At 56.9% G+C, this 14,645-nt stretch overlaps 2 protein-coding genes across 7 annotated transcripts in view; both read left to right on the forward strand.

The window, feature by feature from the left end:
* Window positions 1-10,235, forward strand: part of Llgl2 (LLGL scribble cell polarity complex component 2) — a 37,299-nt gene extending 27,064 nt beyond the window's left edge. For 2 of the 6 annotated variants that reach the window (XM_055592196.1, XM_055592200.1), the window contains exons 7-26: window positions 1,379-1,541; window positions 1,626-1,758; window positions 2,046-2,100; window positions 2,689-2,843; window positions 3,910-4,127; window positions 4,204-4,271; window positions 4,403-4,556; window positions 4,646-4,750; window positions 4,933-5,225; window positions 5,324-5,474; window positions 6,490-6,646; window positions 7,365-7,481; window positions 7,601-7,767; window positions 8,183-8,447; window positions 8,694-8,853; window positions 9,041-9,069; window positions 9,307-9,354; window positions 9,550-9,595; window positions 9,680-9,741; window positions 9,892-10,235. In XM_055592196.1, coding sequence (XP_055448171.1) covers window positions 1,379-1,541; window positions 1,626-1,758; window positions 2,046-2,100; window positions 2,689-2,843; window positions 3,910-4,127; window positions 4,204-4,271; window positions 4,403-4,556; window positions 4,646-4,750; window positions 4,933-5,225; window positions 5,324-5,474; window positions 6,490-6,646; window positions 7,365-7,481; window positions 7,601-7,767; window positions 8,183-8,447; window positions 8,694-8,853; window positions 9,041-9,069; window positions 9,307-9,354; window positions 9,550-9,595; window positions 9,680-9,741; window positions 9,892-9,902 — 2,557 coding nt within the window. In that variant the 3' untranslated portion in view covers window positions 9,903-10,235. The remainder of the gene's footprint in view (window positions 1-1,378; window positions 1,542-1,625; window positions 1,759-2,045; window positions 2,101-2,688; window positions 2,844-3,909; window positions 4,128-4,203; window positions 4,272-4,402; window positions 4,557-4,645; window positions 4,751-4,932; window positions 5,226-5,323; window positions 5,475-6,489; window positions 6,647-7,364; window positions 7,482-7,600; window positions 7,768-8,182; window positions 8,448-8,693; window positions 8,854-9,040; window positions 9,070-9,306; window positions 9,355-9,549; window positions 9,596-9,679; window positions 9,742-9,891) is intronic. The other 4 variants (XM_055592197.1, XM_055592201.1, XM_055592198.1 and 1 more) reach the window with 3 other exon arrangements.
* A 3,110-nt stretch (window positions 10,236-13,345) lies between these two features.
* The window catches only part of Myo15b (myosin XVB), a 34,579-nt gene continuing 33,279 nt past the window's right edge, over window positions 13,346-14,645 (forward strand). Inside the window, 1 exon segment of the mRNA XM_055592461.1 lies at window positions 13,346-14,640. Within this exon segment, the coding sequence (XP_055448436.1) occupies window positions 13,346-14,640 (1,295 nt within the window).

Below are 14,645 nucleotides of genomic sequence, written 5' to 3' on the forward strand. Positions count from 1 at the left end.
AGATAGATAGATAGATAGATAGATAGATAGATAGATAGATAGATAGATAGATAGATAGATAAGCAAGCAGATGGGAGGTGGAGCTGGAGAGATGGCTCAGTGGTTAAGAGCTCTGCCTGCTCTTCTATAGAACCCAGCTCCAATTCTCCAGCACCCAACATGGCAGCTCACAACTGTCTGTAACTCCAAGAATGACAAGCTCACACAGACATACATGCAGGCAAAACACCAAAACATATGAAATATAAATAAATAAATTTAGCCAGGCAGTGGTGGTGCACGCCTTTAATCCCAGCATTTGGGAGGCTGAGACATGTAGATCTCTGTGAGTAGATCTCTGCCAGTCTGGTCTACAGAGTGAGGTCCCACATAGCCAGAGCTACAAAGAGAAACCCCGTCTCAAAAAAACCACAAATAAATAAATTCAATAAGATAAAATAAACAAGGGGCTGGAGAGATGGCCCAGAGGTAAGACCACTCACTGCTCTTGCAGAGGCCCCAGGTTCAGTTCCCAGCACCCACACGGTGGCTCACAAATATCCATAACTCCAGTTCCAGGGGATCCGATGCCCTCTTCTGATCTCTGTGGCACTGCACATACCCGGTGAACTCATACACATAAATGCATCTAATAAAATAAAATTTCAAAAAGATACTTAAATAAGCACATGTAACTGCAGAACAACTTAGATATTTGTAAATGTTACCTGCATTCACTAGAAATGTCTTTGGAGCCAGACAGATGGCCCTATGGGTAAGCACTTGCTGATCTTGCAGAACACCAGACCCAGCGCCCATCTCAGGTGCTCCCAGCTCCCAGGGGATCTGCTGCCTCAGTCCTCTACTGGCACCAACACTCACGTGTACATGCCAGCACACAGGCTTACACATGTATACATAATTAAAAACAATAAAATTAATCTTCCTATAGATCTGGGTTGAAACAGGTTCTCTATGCAACCCTGACTGTCCTAGACCTTGCTAAATAGACCAGGCTGGTCACGAACTCAACAGAGATCTGCCTGCCTCTGCCTCCCAGTGCTAGGATTAGAGGCGTGTGCCACCACACTCAGCTATTTTCATTTTATCTGTAAAGATTTGAGTTTTTAATGTGGCCCAAAAGAGCCTTGAACTACTGTCCAATTGCATTTGATTGTAAACACTTGATCCATCCACCACCTGAGTTGAGATTATAGTGTCTACCATAATACCTGCCGAGAGAGAGAGGAGAGAGAGAGAGAGGTGTTATGTTCTAATATATAAATACCATGTCTCGTTCTACATGGCCCTTACTGTGATATGGCCAGCCCTACCATCTTCCGAGGCTGGCTTGTGGGGTTCCTGCTGTTTCATGGGTTCATAGTGCTCCCTTGCCTAGGCTGCCAGAGGAGGCCCGCCACCGGCGAGTGTTTGAGATGGTGGAGGCCCTGCAAGAGCACCCCCGTGACCCCAACCAAATCCTCATCGGCTACAGCCGAGGCCTCGTCGTTGTCTGGGACCTCCAGGGCAGCCACGTGCTCTACCATTTCCTCAGCAGCCAGGTAGGTGGTGTCTCCCAGGCCAGGCCCGTGTGTACACTGCAGTTCTGATCCGCACCTCTGACCTCTTCCTCTCTTCCTCCAAAGCAACTGGAGAATGCCAGCTGGCAGCGGGATGGCAGCCTGATTGTCACCTGCCACTCCGACGGCAGCCACTGCCAGTGGTCCGTGTGCAGTGACAGCCGGAGCCCGGAGCCCCTGCGCAGCTCTATACCTTACGGTCAGTGCTCCTGCGTAGAGGGTCTGGCCCTGTCTCTTCTTCTGCCTGAGAAGCACCTGCAGGCTTTCCTGGGCTTGGGAGTAGGCTGCCTCGCTCATAGAAGCAGAATCTGGGCCCAGAGAGGTTCAGGGCTTGGTCCAGAGCCACACAGCTGGTTTTCTGGTTCCCAGTGTGGCTGCCCCAGGAAACTGCATGGAGAAAGCCTCCCTATTACAGGTTCATTTGTGGTTAGAGCAAGGGATCCAGACCCTGTGGAAGACCTGCTCATGCTAACACCTTTCTTTTAGGTCCCTTTCCTTGCAAAGCTATAACCAAAATCTTCTGGCTTACCACCAGGCAAGGGTAAGTGCCAATGCCTTGTTCCTTCTGCTTTGTACAGCCTCCCTAGAAAGATCTCTGGGCTCCTGCCCAGGGAGACGCTTGGGGAGGACCTTGTAGGGTCTTGGTCCCAGGGTTGTGGGCAGATTTGTTATTTGTTATACCTCTCAGTGGAAGGTTTCTGCAAAATCCATTCCGATCCCTTCATTCAACTTTCTCAGAGAGATGCTGTCAGTTGGCGTTCTTGTGGCCTCAGCCCCATTTCCTCATGAGGAATTGTATATAGTGAGGCCTGGTGTGGGAACAGTTTAGCAGGCTATAGTGCAGGAGCAGGGATAGCTACAGAAGCCCAAGGCTCCTAGCACAGATGTCCTGCCTCACCCCAAGTTCGAGGATGCTTCAGGTGGAAAGAATTGGGAGTCTGCCTGCCCTTCCCGCTTTAGTCATGCTGGAAACTGGCCTTCTTCAGGCTCTGGGATCCCGCAGCCTCCAGCGCCTGCCACAAAGGCTGGCCTCTGCTCTGTGCGTTCCGTCAGGTCCCAGCTGCCGACCCAGCTTGTGACCGTCAGGCCTTGTATGGAGCCCCAGCCCCCCTCCCTCCTGTGCCTGCAGGTTGCCCTTCACCATCTTCCAGGGCGGGATGCCACGTGCCAGCTATGGGGACCGCCACTGCATCTCAGTGGTCCACAACGGCCAGCAGACAGCCTTTGACTTCACCTCCCGCATCATTGACTTCACCGTCCTCTCAGAGGCTGACCCTGCAGCTGGTAGGGGAGCGTTGGGAGCCAGGGTGCGGGCCATGTGCAAAACTGAAGAGTGATAGGTACATGTTCCCAAACCTGCCACCCTCCGGATCCCTTGGCCTATCACTTACCCTTCCTAGTGCCGCTAGTGCTCTGTCCCTCCCTGCCATCCTCCCAGGTGGAGACCCAGTCTGGAATGCCATCCTTCCAGGCCACACCTCTTACACATTCCAAACTCTCTTTAAAGGATTTGGCCCAACTTGGGCAGATCTGCATTGCTGGATTTATGCCAGTCCAGCCTGGCGACAGGGTCCTGGCTTAGATGTGGTTCAAGTCTGGGTGGGGTAGAAGGTGGCCGTATGGGGCCATCCCTGAGTCAGCCTCATGAGTAGGAAACAGACGAGACCAGCAAGGGCTGGTATAGAAACAGGGAGGAGGCCTGGGAACTGTCCGGGAGAGGGAGGGCAGGCCTCCTCTGCTCACTACCCTGAGCTGAGTCCTCGGGTTGGAGTCCTCTGCTCCAGATGCTGCTGGCTCTGAGTCTCCTTTCTGACCCCTCCCCCCCAACTCTCAGGGTCCCCCAGGCCTGTTTCCTTCTTTCTTGGCCTCTCCTCCCTCCTCCTGCTCTGGTTGCTTAGAGCTGTTGCCTCCTCTCTTCTCTTCTCTGATAAGCATCCACAGGTTGAAGCCTGAGGGCCGCTCTGTGGGGCCACTCTGTGGGGGCACAGACACACTTGCTGACTTGCTGCCTGTCCCTGCTTTGGGCCTCCAGGGCAAACCGAGGCGCTGTGGCAGAGAAAACACTTGCCATGCTTCCCTTGACATCAGGACCAAACATCAGAAAGAATTTCCCAAAGCAGCACGGCCTAGCCGCTTCCATCCGTGAGCTTGGGACCTCTTGTTTGGCTCTCAGGGGTACTGGCCCCCATGCAGCAGCCCTGTAGAGGGGCCTTGTTCATGGCCTTTCTCCTTGCAGCTCTCATTTTGCCACAAGCAAGCAATACAGATTGATGGATCGAGCTGGTGGCCGGGAGCTTTTTCTACAGGCCAGGCACCACCTCCCAGCCCTGACTGCTTGCCTCTTCTCCAGCCTTTGATGACCCCTACGCCCTGGTGGTGCTAGCGGAAGAGGAGCTGGTGGTGATTGACCTGCAGACAGTGGGCTGGCCACAAGTGCAGCTGCCCTACCTGGCCTCGCTGCACTGTTCCGCCATCACCTGCTCGCACCACGTCTCCAACATCCCGCTGAAGCTGTGGGAGCGCGTCATCGCCGCGGGCAGCCGCCAGAACCTGCACTTCTCCACCATGGTAGGCCCAGCCCCAGCCCCGAGCGCACTCCTGTCCTGGGTCCCGGTTCCCTTGGACTTATGGTCTCTTGTTCTAGGAGTGGCCCATCGATGGTGGCACCAGCCTGGCCCCGCCTCCCCCCCAGAGGGACCTGCTGCTCACAGGGTAGGTCACGATAGTGGCTACTTTCCCTTTTCCAAGGAGGACATGGGTGAGTGGGACCAGGGCCTGGGGTTGTGCATTGGAGACCCTCAGGCATCCTGGTTGACGCAGCCCTCCCCGGGCTCTGCCCGCAGGCATGAGGATGGCACAGTGCGGTTCTGGGACGCCTCGGGTGTCTGCTTGCGGCTGCTCTACAAACTCAGCACAGTGAAAGTGTTCCTCACAGACACAGACCCCAACGAGAACCTCAGTGCCCAGGGTGAGGACGAGTGGCCCCCACTCCGCAAGGTGAGGCCAGGAGCCGGGGAGCCGGGGGTGCGGGGACTACGAGGGACGGGGCCCATGGCCACTCACGGGCATCTCCCCACCCTTGGCAGGTGGGCTCCTTCGACCCCTACAGTGATGACCCTCGGCTGGGCATCCAGAAGATCTTCCTCTGTAAATACAGTGGCTACCTGGCTGTGGCAGGCACGGCAGGGCAGGTAGCAGGCTGGGCAGGGTGGGGTTGAGGGCAGAGGGGTCGGGTGGCCTCGTGAGGCAGGGACGGGACCTGTTCTGCCTCCAGAGGTGAGGATTTGGGCTGGAGTCAGGCAGAGGCCTTTGCTGTGCAGTTGTGCAGAGCCCGGCCTCTGCTGATCTATGCCCCGCCACACCCCGACCTCAGGTGCTGGTGCTGGAGCTGAATGACGAGGCGGCGGAGCACGCGGTGGAGCAGGCGGAGGCCGACCTGCTGCAGGACCAGGAGGGCTACCGCTGGAAGGGGCACGAGCGCCTCGCTGCCCGCCCAGGGCCCGTGTGCTTCGAGGCGGGCTTTCAGCCCTTCGTGTTGGTGCAGTGCCAGCCACCAGCTGTGGTCACCTCGCTGGCTCTGCACTCCGAGTGGAGGCTTGTCGCCTTTGGCACCAGCCACGGTTTCGGCCTCTTTGATCACCAGCAGCGGCGGCAGGTCTTTGTGAAGTGAGCAGGGCATGCGGGGCTTTGGGACTGGGACCTTGTGAGCACCTCCAGGCCCTGCGAGCTGCTGATGGCCTGACATGACTCCCTCCTTCCTCAAGGTGCACACTGCACCCCAGTGACCAGCTGGCCTTGGAGGGCCCACTGTCTCGAGTAAAGTCCCTCAAGAAGTCTCTGCGCCAATCATTCCGCCGAATGCGCCGCAGCAGAGTCTCCGGCCATAAACGGAGGCCTGGTGGCCCCATGGGAGAGGTGAGGCCCAAGGCTCAGAGCAGCCATCTTCAGGACAGTACAGCTCTCCTTCCCTGGGCTGTAAGGGCAGGATCCGAATCTGGACCAAGTAGGTTCACCACCCACTAACCGAGTGGCCTTACATATGCCTCGCCTCCTTTATGGCTCAGCTTCCCCACATCCAGAAAGCCATAGCTGTGATACTTACCTTAAAGGCAAGTAAATACGATTGCTGCCTTAGTCAGGGCGACTGTTGCTGTGAGGAAACACCGTGATTAGAAGCAAACTGGGGAGGAAAGGGTTTATTTGGCTTATTCTGCCCCCACCACACTAAAAATAAATAGAAAGATACAGAAAATAGTAACCCATGGAATTGGAGAAAGTCTGGTATCGTAGTTTGGGTTTCTATTGCAGTGTTGACCATGACTGAAGCAACTTGGAGAGGAAAGGGTTAACTTGGCTTAGGCTTCCACCTTCCAGTTCATCTTTGAGGGAAGTCAGGACAGGAACTCATCAAGCAGAGCAAGGATCTTGGAGTCAGGAGCTGAGGCCGAGGCCATGGAGGGGGGCTCCTCACTGGCTTTCTCCTCATGGCTCGCTCAGCATGCTTTCTTATAGAACCCAGGACCACCAGCCCAGGGATGGCTCCACCCACCAGAAGCTGGCCCTCTCCACTAGCTAGCTAATCACTAATGAAGAAAATTCTCTATAAGCCTGTCTACAGATCAATCTTGCAGAGGCATTCTCTCAACAGGTTCCCTCCTCTGGGATGACTCTAGCCTGTGTCAAGTTGACATAAAATTAGCACAGTTGTCTTATTATTTCTCTGACCCTTTCAATCCACGAAATGCTGAAAACCCAGGCAGGTTCTCCTCAGGGAACCTCTTACTTGGACAAAGTCCTCTGGGGCCCATGCAGTCAGGTGGTTGGCACGGCTACGGCCAGCCCTTCCCCGGAATGATCAGCATTGAGCAGGTCAGTGTCCCGAGGAGCAGAGGCCAGTGCCCACCCTCAGGCCTAGCTCAACTTCTTGCAGGCTCAGGCCCAGGCTGTGAGCACCAAGGCCGAGCGGACAGGCCTGCAGAACATGGAGTTGGCACCTGTGCAGCGCAAGATCGAGGCCCGCTCGGCAGAGGACTCTTTCACCGGCTTTGTTCGGACCCTCTATTTTGCCGACACCTACCTGAGGGACAGTGAGTGGCCAGCCTGAGGCTGGGGGTGTAGAACACAACCCTGGTGGGAGACACCGCTAGCACAAGGATAGATGGACTGTCCGGCATGAGGAAGTGGTAGATGGGCACTCCCAGGGGGAGGTCAGGTAGGCAGCACTGCTTGCCTGAGACCCGCAGAAGGGTGTTCATTCCATTGGTTCAAACGGGAACCAAAGACAACACTTGCTAACCCTGCTCCTCATGGACCTGCCAGGCATAGGACCTGCTTTGATAGCCTTGACCCTCTGCTCTCTACAAGTATATAGCCATAGGCACATCACCTAACCTTTCTGCCCTTCAGCTTCCTCGTATGTAAAACAAGGGAATACCGTCTTCTACCGCCATAGTGTTTGGGGGGAGGTGGTGGCTTGGTTCCTGTTGCTACCCAGAATGCGTGTAGAAGTGTTAAACCCCTGGCTGGTTCTTCCCTGCTGGATGTCAGTGGCCACTGCTGTGTCCCTGCAAGGCCAGAGCTGTCCTAGGTTCAGGATCGTGTAGGTGAGGAACCCCACTCTTTCCCAGGAGGTCAGCGAGGCCCATGGCATGTCCATTTTACAGAGGAGGGAACAGAGTCTTACATAAGCTTGCCAACTTAACTTTAGCATTTCAGTAGCGAGGCTGGAGTGGAAGCCCAGGTTGCCAGCCCCACTCAACTCCCAGAGGCAGGGGTCTGATACCCAAACCTTCACTTTTTTGGCAGGCTCCCGCCACTGTCCCTCACTGTGGGCTGGCACCAACGGAGGCACTGTCTATGCCTTTTCTCTGCGCGTACCTCCTGCAGAGAGAAGAATGGATGAGCTGGTTCGGGCAGAACAGGGTAAGTCATGGGGAAAACAGAGGCCCTGGCCTATGTGGGTTGGGGTCTGTGATGTCACCAAGCCGCCCATTGTACAACCTGTCCCCAACCTGCCTCTTCCCCAACTGCTTCCTTTGTAGCCAAGGAGATCCAGCTAATGCACCGTGCACCTGTGGTGGGCATCCTGGTGCTTGACGGACACAGCGTACCCCTCCCCGAGCCCCTGGAGGTAGCCCATGACCTGTCAAAGAGCCCAGACATGCAAGGAAGCCACCAGTTGCTAGTGGTGTCGGAGGAGCAATTCAAGGTGCCACGTGGCAGGGTTCTCTGGTCATCCCTAGGTCATCGGTAGAGTTCAGCCCCTGGGTACAAATAATGATAGCTAGGGTAGGGTTGGAGGAAGGGCTCCAAGGTCACAGGAAAGAAAGGAGGGATCTTGTGTGTGTCAGCCTTAGACCCAAAGGTCAGAGGTGGAAGCCTGAGGCAGAACCTGAGTGTGTGGGAGGTGCAGAATACCCACACTGGATCTCAGGGGCCTTACATCCTCCTGACCCCAGATCTGCCTCTGGGGCTGGGGGAAGAGGCATTCAGACCCAGATGAGCTTGCTGTTCACCACGGGGTGCCCGCTAGAGGACAGGACCTGATGATAGTGACGGGGAGGATGAGGAGAACCGTAGTCTGGTTATGGTATGACTCATGCCCAGCTGCCATGCATGCCCAGGTATTCACATTGCCCAAGGTGAGCGCCAAGCTGAAGCTAAAGCTGACGGCCCTGGAGGGCTCACGGGTACGACGAGTCGGCGTCGCCCACTTTGGCAGCTGCAGGGCTGAGGACTACGGGGAGCACCACTTGGCAGTGCTCACCAACTTGGGTGACATCCAGGTGGTCTCAATGCCCCTGCTCAAGCCTCAGGTGCGATACAGCTGCATCCGCCGGGAGGACGTCAGCGGCATTGCCTCCTGTGTCTTCACCAAATACGGCCAAGGTGTGTACAGGCCTGGATGAGGGCCTCAGCGAGGTTGGAGTCCCGTGAAAGGGTATCTCAGGCGCTGCCAGGGGATGGAGAGGCAAGAGCAACTCAGACGCCAAGCTCTGCCTGGCAGGCTCTGCCCTGGGCGAGAAGTGTCAAAGGAAGCTCTGTCCTCATCTCCCTGGGAGGGAGATCTGCCACAGCCACAGGGCCCAGGAGCCTTGGCCTGGCTTTACTCAAGGCTTCTCTGCCTCTCCTCAGGTTTCTACCTGATCTCACCCTCAGAGTTTGAGCGCTTTTCTCTCTCCACCAAGTGGCTGGTTGAGCCCCGGTGTTTGGTGGATTCAACCAAAACCAAGAACTACAACCGTCCCAGTAATGGCAATGGCACAGGCCCCAAAAGGACCTCGGGCCAAGTCAGGTGAGGACAGGGGCCAAGGGGCCTTTCCCAAGCCTTGCTAAATGGCCAAGGCGCTCTGCTTCCTGTGCCAGCTATCAGGCCAGACCTCCTCCACTGCTGCCTGTTCAAACCTAGTCAAACAGGTTGGCCTCACCCACTCTTCGTGGGACCGAGATTTTCAGAGCCCTCACTGTCTGCCCCTCCACAGGAACTCAAGGAGCCAGAGTGATGGGGAAGGTAAGACGGGCCTGTCAGACTGCTGTGGGGCTCACCTGGGACACAGCCGCTTAGACTGTGGTAAAGGGAGGAGAGAGGCTCAGGGTGAATGAGAGGGAAGAGTTCAGGCTGGGTGCGAGAACGGATGTTTTCCTGTATCTGGGGCTCTGGCTTCCAGCTCTCACCCCCTTAACCCCTATAATGAGAGGGCTGGGCAAAGGGCCCAGGACAGGCCCACCTGACCACTCTGCCTTCCAGAGAAGAAGCCTGGCCCGGTGATGGAACACGCACTGCTCAATGATGAATGTGAGTCAGGGCAGGGGTTGGTGGGGCTCACAGGAGGGAGGGGAAGCATGTCTTGGGGTATTGGGCAAAGCTTGGAAGGTCAGAGGAAGCCAGGAGTGCTTTCTGTGGGCCAGGGGACATGCCTGTCTGACACCCCATTGGTAAAAGAAAGTGTCTGGTCTCACCCCAAAGCCTCACTGGGTCTTTCCTACGCAGCAGGGGTCCTAAAGGAAATCCAGAGCACGCTGGAGGGGGACCGGGGGTAAGTCACCACAGTGCTGGGACAATGTGGGGACTGGGGGCTGAGACCACTCCGGATGCTGACTCCCTGTCTTTGCCCCCTCAGGAGCTATAGCCATCGGCGTTCTCACCGTGTGGCTGTGGGGTGCGGCCTCGGCAATGGGGAAGGTAGGGCTGTGGGCACTCCAGAAGAGGGGAGGGCCTGCTGCCCAGGGAGAGACAGCAAGAAGATCCCTAACTGCCTCCAGGGCCGTGTCAGCCCTGGAAATGGCCGATGGTATTGAGGAGGCAGGTGACTAAGGTACCTTTCCTACCCAGGAGGCTCCTGACCTGCTGTCTCCTCATGTCCCTCCACAGCAGAGTGAATGGGACAGCATCCAAGGCTGTGAGATGAACACTACTGAGGGCCCTTCCAGCCCGAGCCCGGCCAGGGGCTGCCGGTACCCTGGTCACCATCCTGTTGCTGCTCCTGGCCTCGGGAGAGGAGAGACCTCACCCTGGGCTGCCCTTCCTGGGCCTTGTCTGTCTTGATCCTTTTGTTAATGTTGCACAGTTTTTATTTCCACCCCTTTTGTAGTGGGCTGGGTTTTAAGTTATAAATTTTAACTGCCTCTGAGTAAAACTGACTTTTTAATAAACCTCTTGTTATGTCTTCACTGGAACAGCCTGAGGACCCGAGTTTTTCCGTCTCTTTAGGTATGAAGAGATGCTCAGAGAACCCCCTCTTTGGGTATGTGAGTCACCAAATGTGGCTAAAATTTCTCCCAGTGGAGTAGGGGGAGGCAAGCAGCAGCTATCTCTCCTAAGGTCCCAGTAACAAACGGAGGCTTGACCTGCCCAAGTTCATCCTAGGGGTGTTAGTGAGTTTATTGGCCTTTCTTACAGAGCACATGTGAGGGTAGGTAGCGTCCCCTCAGCAGGCCACTCCTGAAAAGAGAACTTCTGTAGTAACAGGCACCCACACTGGTGGAGACCTCCGGCTGCCTTAAACTCAGAGATCCACCTGTCTCTGCCACCTGAGCAGGCTGGGGTTAAAGGAGTGTGCCACTGATGCCCAGCTGGAAGATCGTTTTTAAGTTATGATTTTTAAGCCTGACACGTGTCATGCCCAGAGAGCTGGATAGCCCCACCCACGGTCACAAAGGGACTAGTGACATGAAGTTCCTGCTCAGAAGACAATCAGGGCCCTGGGGTGTAGCTCAGAATAGAGCCCACGCTTGGCATCTTTAAGGGCCCCTTTCTCCATGCCAAAGAAATGGTGGCAGAGCCGGTACTCCTGTGACCGGGAAGCAACATGCCCGGAAATGTTGTGGATTTACCCCCTTCCTTCCTAGCAATGGGCTCTCTAAGTGCCAGGGGGTCGCTTGCTTCAGACAACTTGGAAGTAGGAGGAAAACTCCAGGCATACACAAACGGAAGGGCTAGGCAGCCTGCGCTGTGTAGCAAGCCGGTTGGAGGAAGCTGGGCTAGCATGGGAGTCCTTGCAGCAGTCTAGGGGAGAAGGGGCAGTGCTGAAATAGGAGCATCAACGGGCTATTTGGTAGAGTGCTTGCCTGGCAAGCAGGAAGCCATGAGCTCATGCCCGTAGTCCTAACACTTATGAGGAAGAGGATCAGTTCAAAGCCAACCTCAGCTACAAATATGTTCAAGGCTAGCCTGGGCTACCTGAATCTTTTTAAAAAACACAGAGAAGAGATTGAGATGGGTAACAGTGTTTCCTTAGACTGTGAAGTGAAGATGAGAAGGCTCTGCCTGTGACCAGCATGTGACCCTAAGTAGGTGATTATGGTGTGGGTGTGGGTACTGAACCTGGGTTTTCTGCAAGAGCAGCAAGTGCTTTTAACTGTTGGGCCATCTCTCCAGCGTGTTGGGGCAAAGTTAAACGACAGGAAGGAAATGGGCTCTGAGGGCCAGAGATGCCCTCCACATCCACCCAGCTGGGTGAGATGCAAGCCCTGGCCTAGCCGATTCATGAGGAGAACGATCCTGGAACTAAGCATCTAAAGAGTGGGGCTGGAGAGATGGCTCAGAGGTTAAGCACTGGCTGCTCTTCCAAAGGTCCTGCATTCAGTTCCCAGCAACCACGTGGTGGCTCACAACCATCTAAGATGAGATCTGGTGCCCTCTTCTGTCGAGCAGGTGTACATGCAGGCGGAACACTGTATACATAATAAATAAATAACTTAAAAAAAAAAGAATTCAAGAAAATCCCAGTACTTGGGGGAAGCAGAGGCAAGTGGATCTTTGTGAATTCAAGGTCAGCCTGGTTTACAAAGCGAGTCCAGGACAGCCAAGGCTAGATAGAGAAACCCTATCTCAAAACAAAACGAAAAAGGAAAAGGGTTCCAAAAAGAATCAGGGAAGCCAGGGAACTTAAAGCAGGCAGTGCTGTAATGAAACCAACAAAGAGGTCCAGGCGGAGTGTCTCGTCCTGCTGAGACTTTCAAGTAAAAACACGTGTGCTAGAGAGATGGTTAAGAGCACCGGCTGCTCTTTCAAGGGACCCGGGTTTGATTCCAAGCACCCTCAAGATGGTAAATTTCTACAGTGGCCAAGACAATCTGGCCGGCAGTCAAGTCCTGGGGTCTGACGATGAATTCTTCAAGGAGAAGGGGGACACTTCTTTCCACAATGTTACCGCTCAGAATAAACAGCTGTCTCAAAGGATCTTCAGTGAAATAGACGGTGTACTTTATTTCATGAGAACTGGGACTTTACAAACCTTGGGCAGTGGGGAGGGGGTGGGCGTGAGCGTGTTTCATTGGCTGGGACTACGAGGCTGGAGATGCTCTGTTTACATGGGGAAAAAAAGGTGACAAGCTCACGTGACTACCTGTAACCACCTTGGGGCTGTGTCACGTGCTCCTGAGGCAGGCACAGACACAGGGAGAGAGCTTTGTCCCATACCTTCCATTCTCAGGATGAGATTTTAAATCTCAAATTTGAGATTTCCAGGGTTTGATCATTCTCCATCTCTCCAGTTCCATGCCAGCTCCCCTGAGGTACACAGGCCCCCATACAGTGTGAGTTCCAGGACAGCCAAGACTACACACAAACCCTGTCTCTTGAAAAACCAACCCACAAACAAACAAAAACATACAATAATTTACCAATACAATCTATATTCCTGGTGGGTCACCAGAAATTCCGTGGGAGCACAGAGCCTTCAAGAGTTTATCCCTCAGGGCAGCGGTGCACGCCTTTAATCCCAGCACTCGGGAGGCAGAGGCAGGAGGATCTCTATGAGTTCCCGTTCCATGATTCCAAAGGGGTCCACAGGCTGTACCCCAGTTCAAGGTGTATACTCCCATCTCAGGCATGTTGTCTTGGTAAATTGTATTGCGCAATGGAAAAGAGTAGAAGCCCGATTGTCCCCTGCGCGCTCCCATAGCCAGGATCCTTGCCTCCTGGAGGAGCCCCAGGTAGACAAGCTTCGCTGGTAGTGAGGTTGGAAGCAGAGAGGGTCTCCTCCGTCTGGCCCAGTGCCAGGCTGACCTGCCCTTCAGGGAGTCCCGCGCTGCTGCCCTGTCCACGGCCTTTGTCCCTCGCTGCAGCGGCTCCTCTTTCCTCCGCCTTCACTCCATTGTTGGCCAAGGGGGTCAGGACCCGCCGCCTCCTGCATAATTGATACTGCTGCCCAAGAGGGGAGACTCAGACAGACTGAGCCCACAACCCAGCCGGGGCAGAGAGCGTCAGCAACTGAGACCTCAGGGCACCCGTGGGCAGTCAGATGAAAACGCAGAAGGAGCAGAAGGACGTCGGGCCGGCAGCCATGGGCGGAAGCAAGGGTAAAGCGCCCCAGCGCCGGGCTCGACCCGGGAGGCCAGTCGCAGCCGAGCGGGAGTCGGGGTCCGCCAGCGCGGACGGGGCCTCCAGCGGGGACGGCAGGCCAGCTCGCGGCAAGGGCCGCAGGACCAGGCCCGCTCCGGGGCTCGAGGCCCCCGGAGGCGCGGGGAGCGCTGGGGGCCACGGGAAGCCCACCGAGGAGGGGCCCCCCCGCTGCAGGCGTGCATCCCAGGAGGCCCAGGAGAGGCAGGGCGGTTCGCGGCGTCCGGGACACGGGCCCAAGGAGAGTCGCGAACCCGGGGACAGTTGTGGGGAGCAGAGACTCCCCGGGAAAGAAGCGCGGCCGCCCAAGCGCGGCCGCCGCAAGAAAGGAAAGGAGAGGGGGCCTTCGACTCGGCGTCGAGGGCCTGGAGAGGCGCCTGGGAGGGGTGGGGACACGTCGGGCGGGGACGGTGGCAGCTCGTGCCTGGACAGTGAAGCCCGCGAGGCCCAGGACAGCAGCAGCCAGGGCGGTGGAGCCCCGGAGCGGCCGGACAAGACGGAGCCTTGGGATGCCGGCTCGGGAGGCGCCCCAACCCTGGGACCCGGGGCAACTCTGGCGCAGGCCAACCGCCCTGGCAGCAACCATCCAGGCAGCGACAGACACGCCCTGCAGCTCCAGAGCAGGGAAGGGTCCTCGGGGTCAGGGCCTCAGGGAGTGAGTGATGATTCCCGGACAGACACAGACTCGAGCCCCAGGTGGGCTGGGCACGGAGGTCGCCCACCCAAGACCCCAGGAACCTGGAGCCGCATCCCTGAGTCCCCGGAGACAGAGCTGGGGAGGGGGGCTGCAGCCTCCAGCTCCCTCGAGAGCGTCTGCGTGCGCGTCCCCAGGGGCCCTCAGAGTCCTGGAGACACCAGTGACCCCCGGGCACAGCCCAAGGCTGAGCTGCGGGGCGCTGAGGCTGAGCCGGCGGAGGCCCTCGGGGCTCAGAGCCTCCAGGTCAGAGAGATGGCGGAGAAGGTGCCGGTGGTTGCGAGCGAGAGCGACGGGGGAGCCAGAGAGCGAGCGGGAGCGGGCCACCGAGCACCCCGGGGCCCGTCGCCGCTGGCCACGCTGGTGGTGCTCCGTAGCCTGCGCGCGCGGCCCCCCGCTGGCCCGTCTCCCCAGCTCGCGGCTGGCGCCCGCGCGGGCCTCAAGGCGCGGCTGCAGCGCGTGGCGCGGGCCCTGGGTCTCCTGCGCTGGCTGCGCCTGCGGGTGGCGCCGCGGCGGGGCGACGCCGACGGGCCCGGCCCGCGGGAGCGCG

Source organism: Psammomys obesus, unplaced genomic scaffold (genome assembly GCF_907164565.1).
Source record: "Psammomys obesus unplaced genomic scaffold, mPsaObe1.curated_primary_1811, whole genome shotgun sequence".
NCBI lineage: Eukaryota > Metazoa > Chordata > Mammalia > Rodentia > Muridae > Psammomys > Psammomys obesus.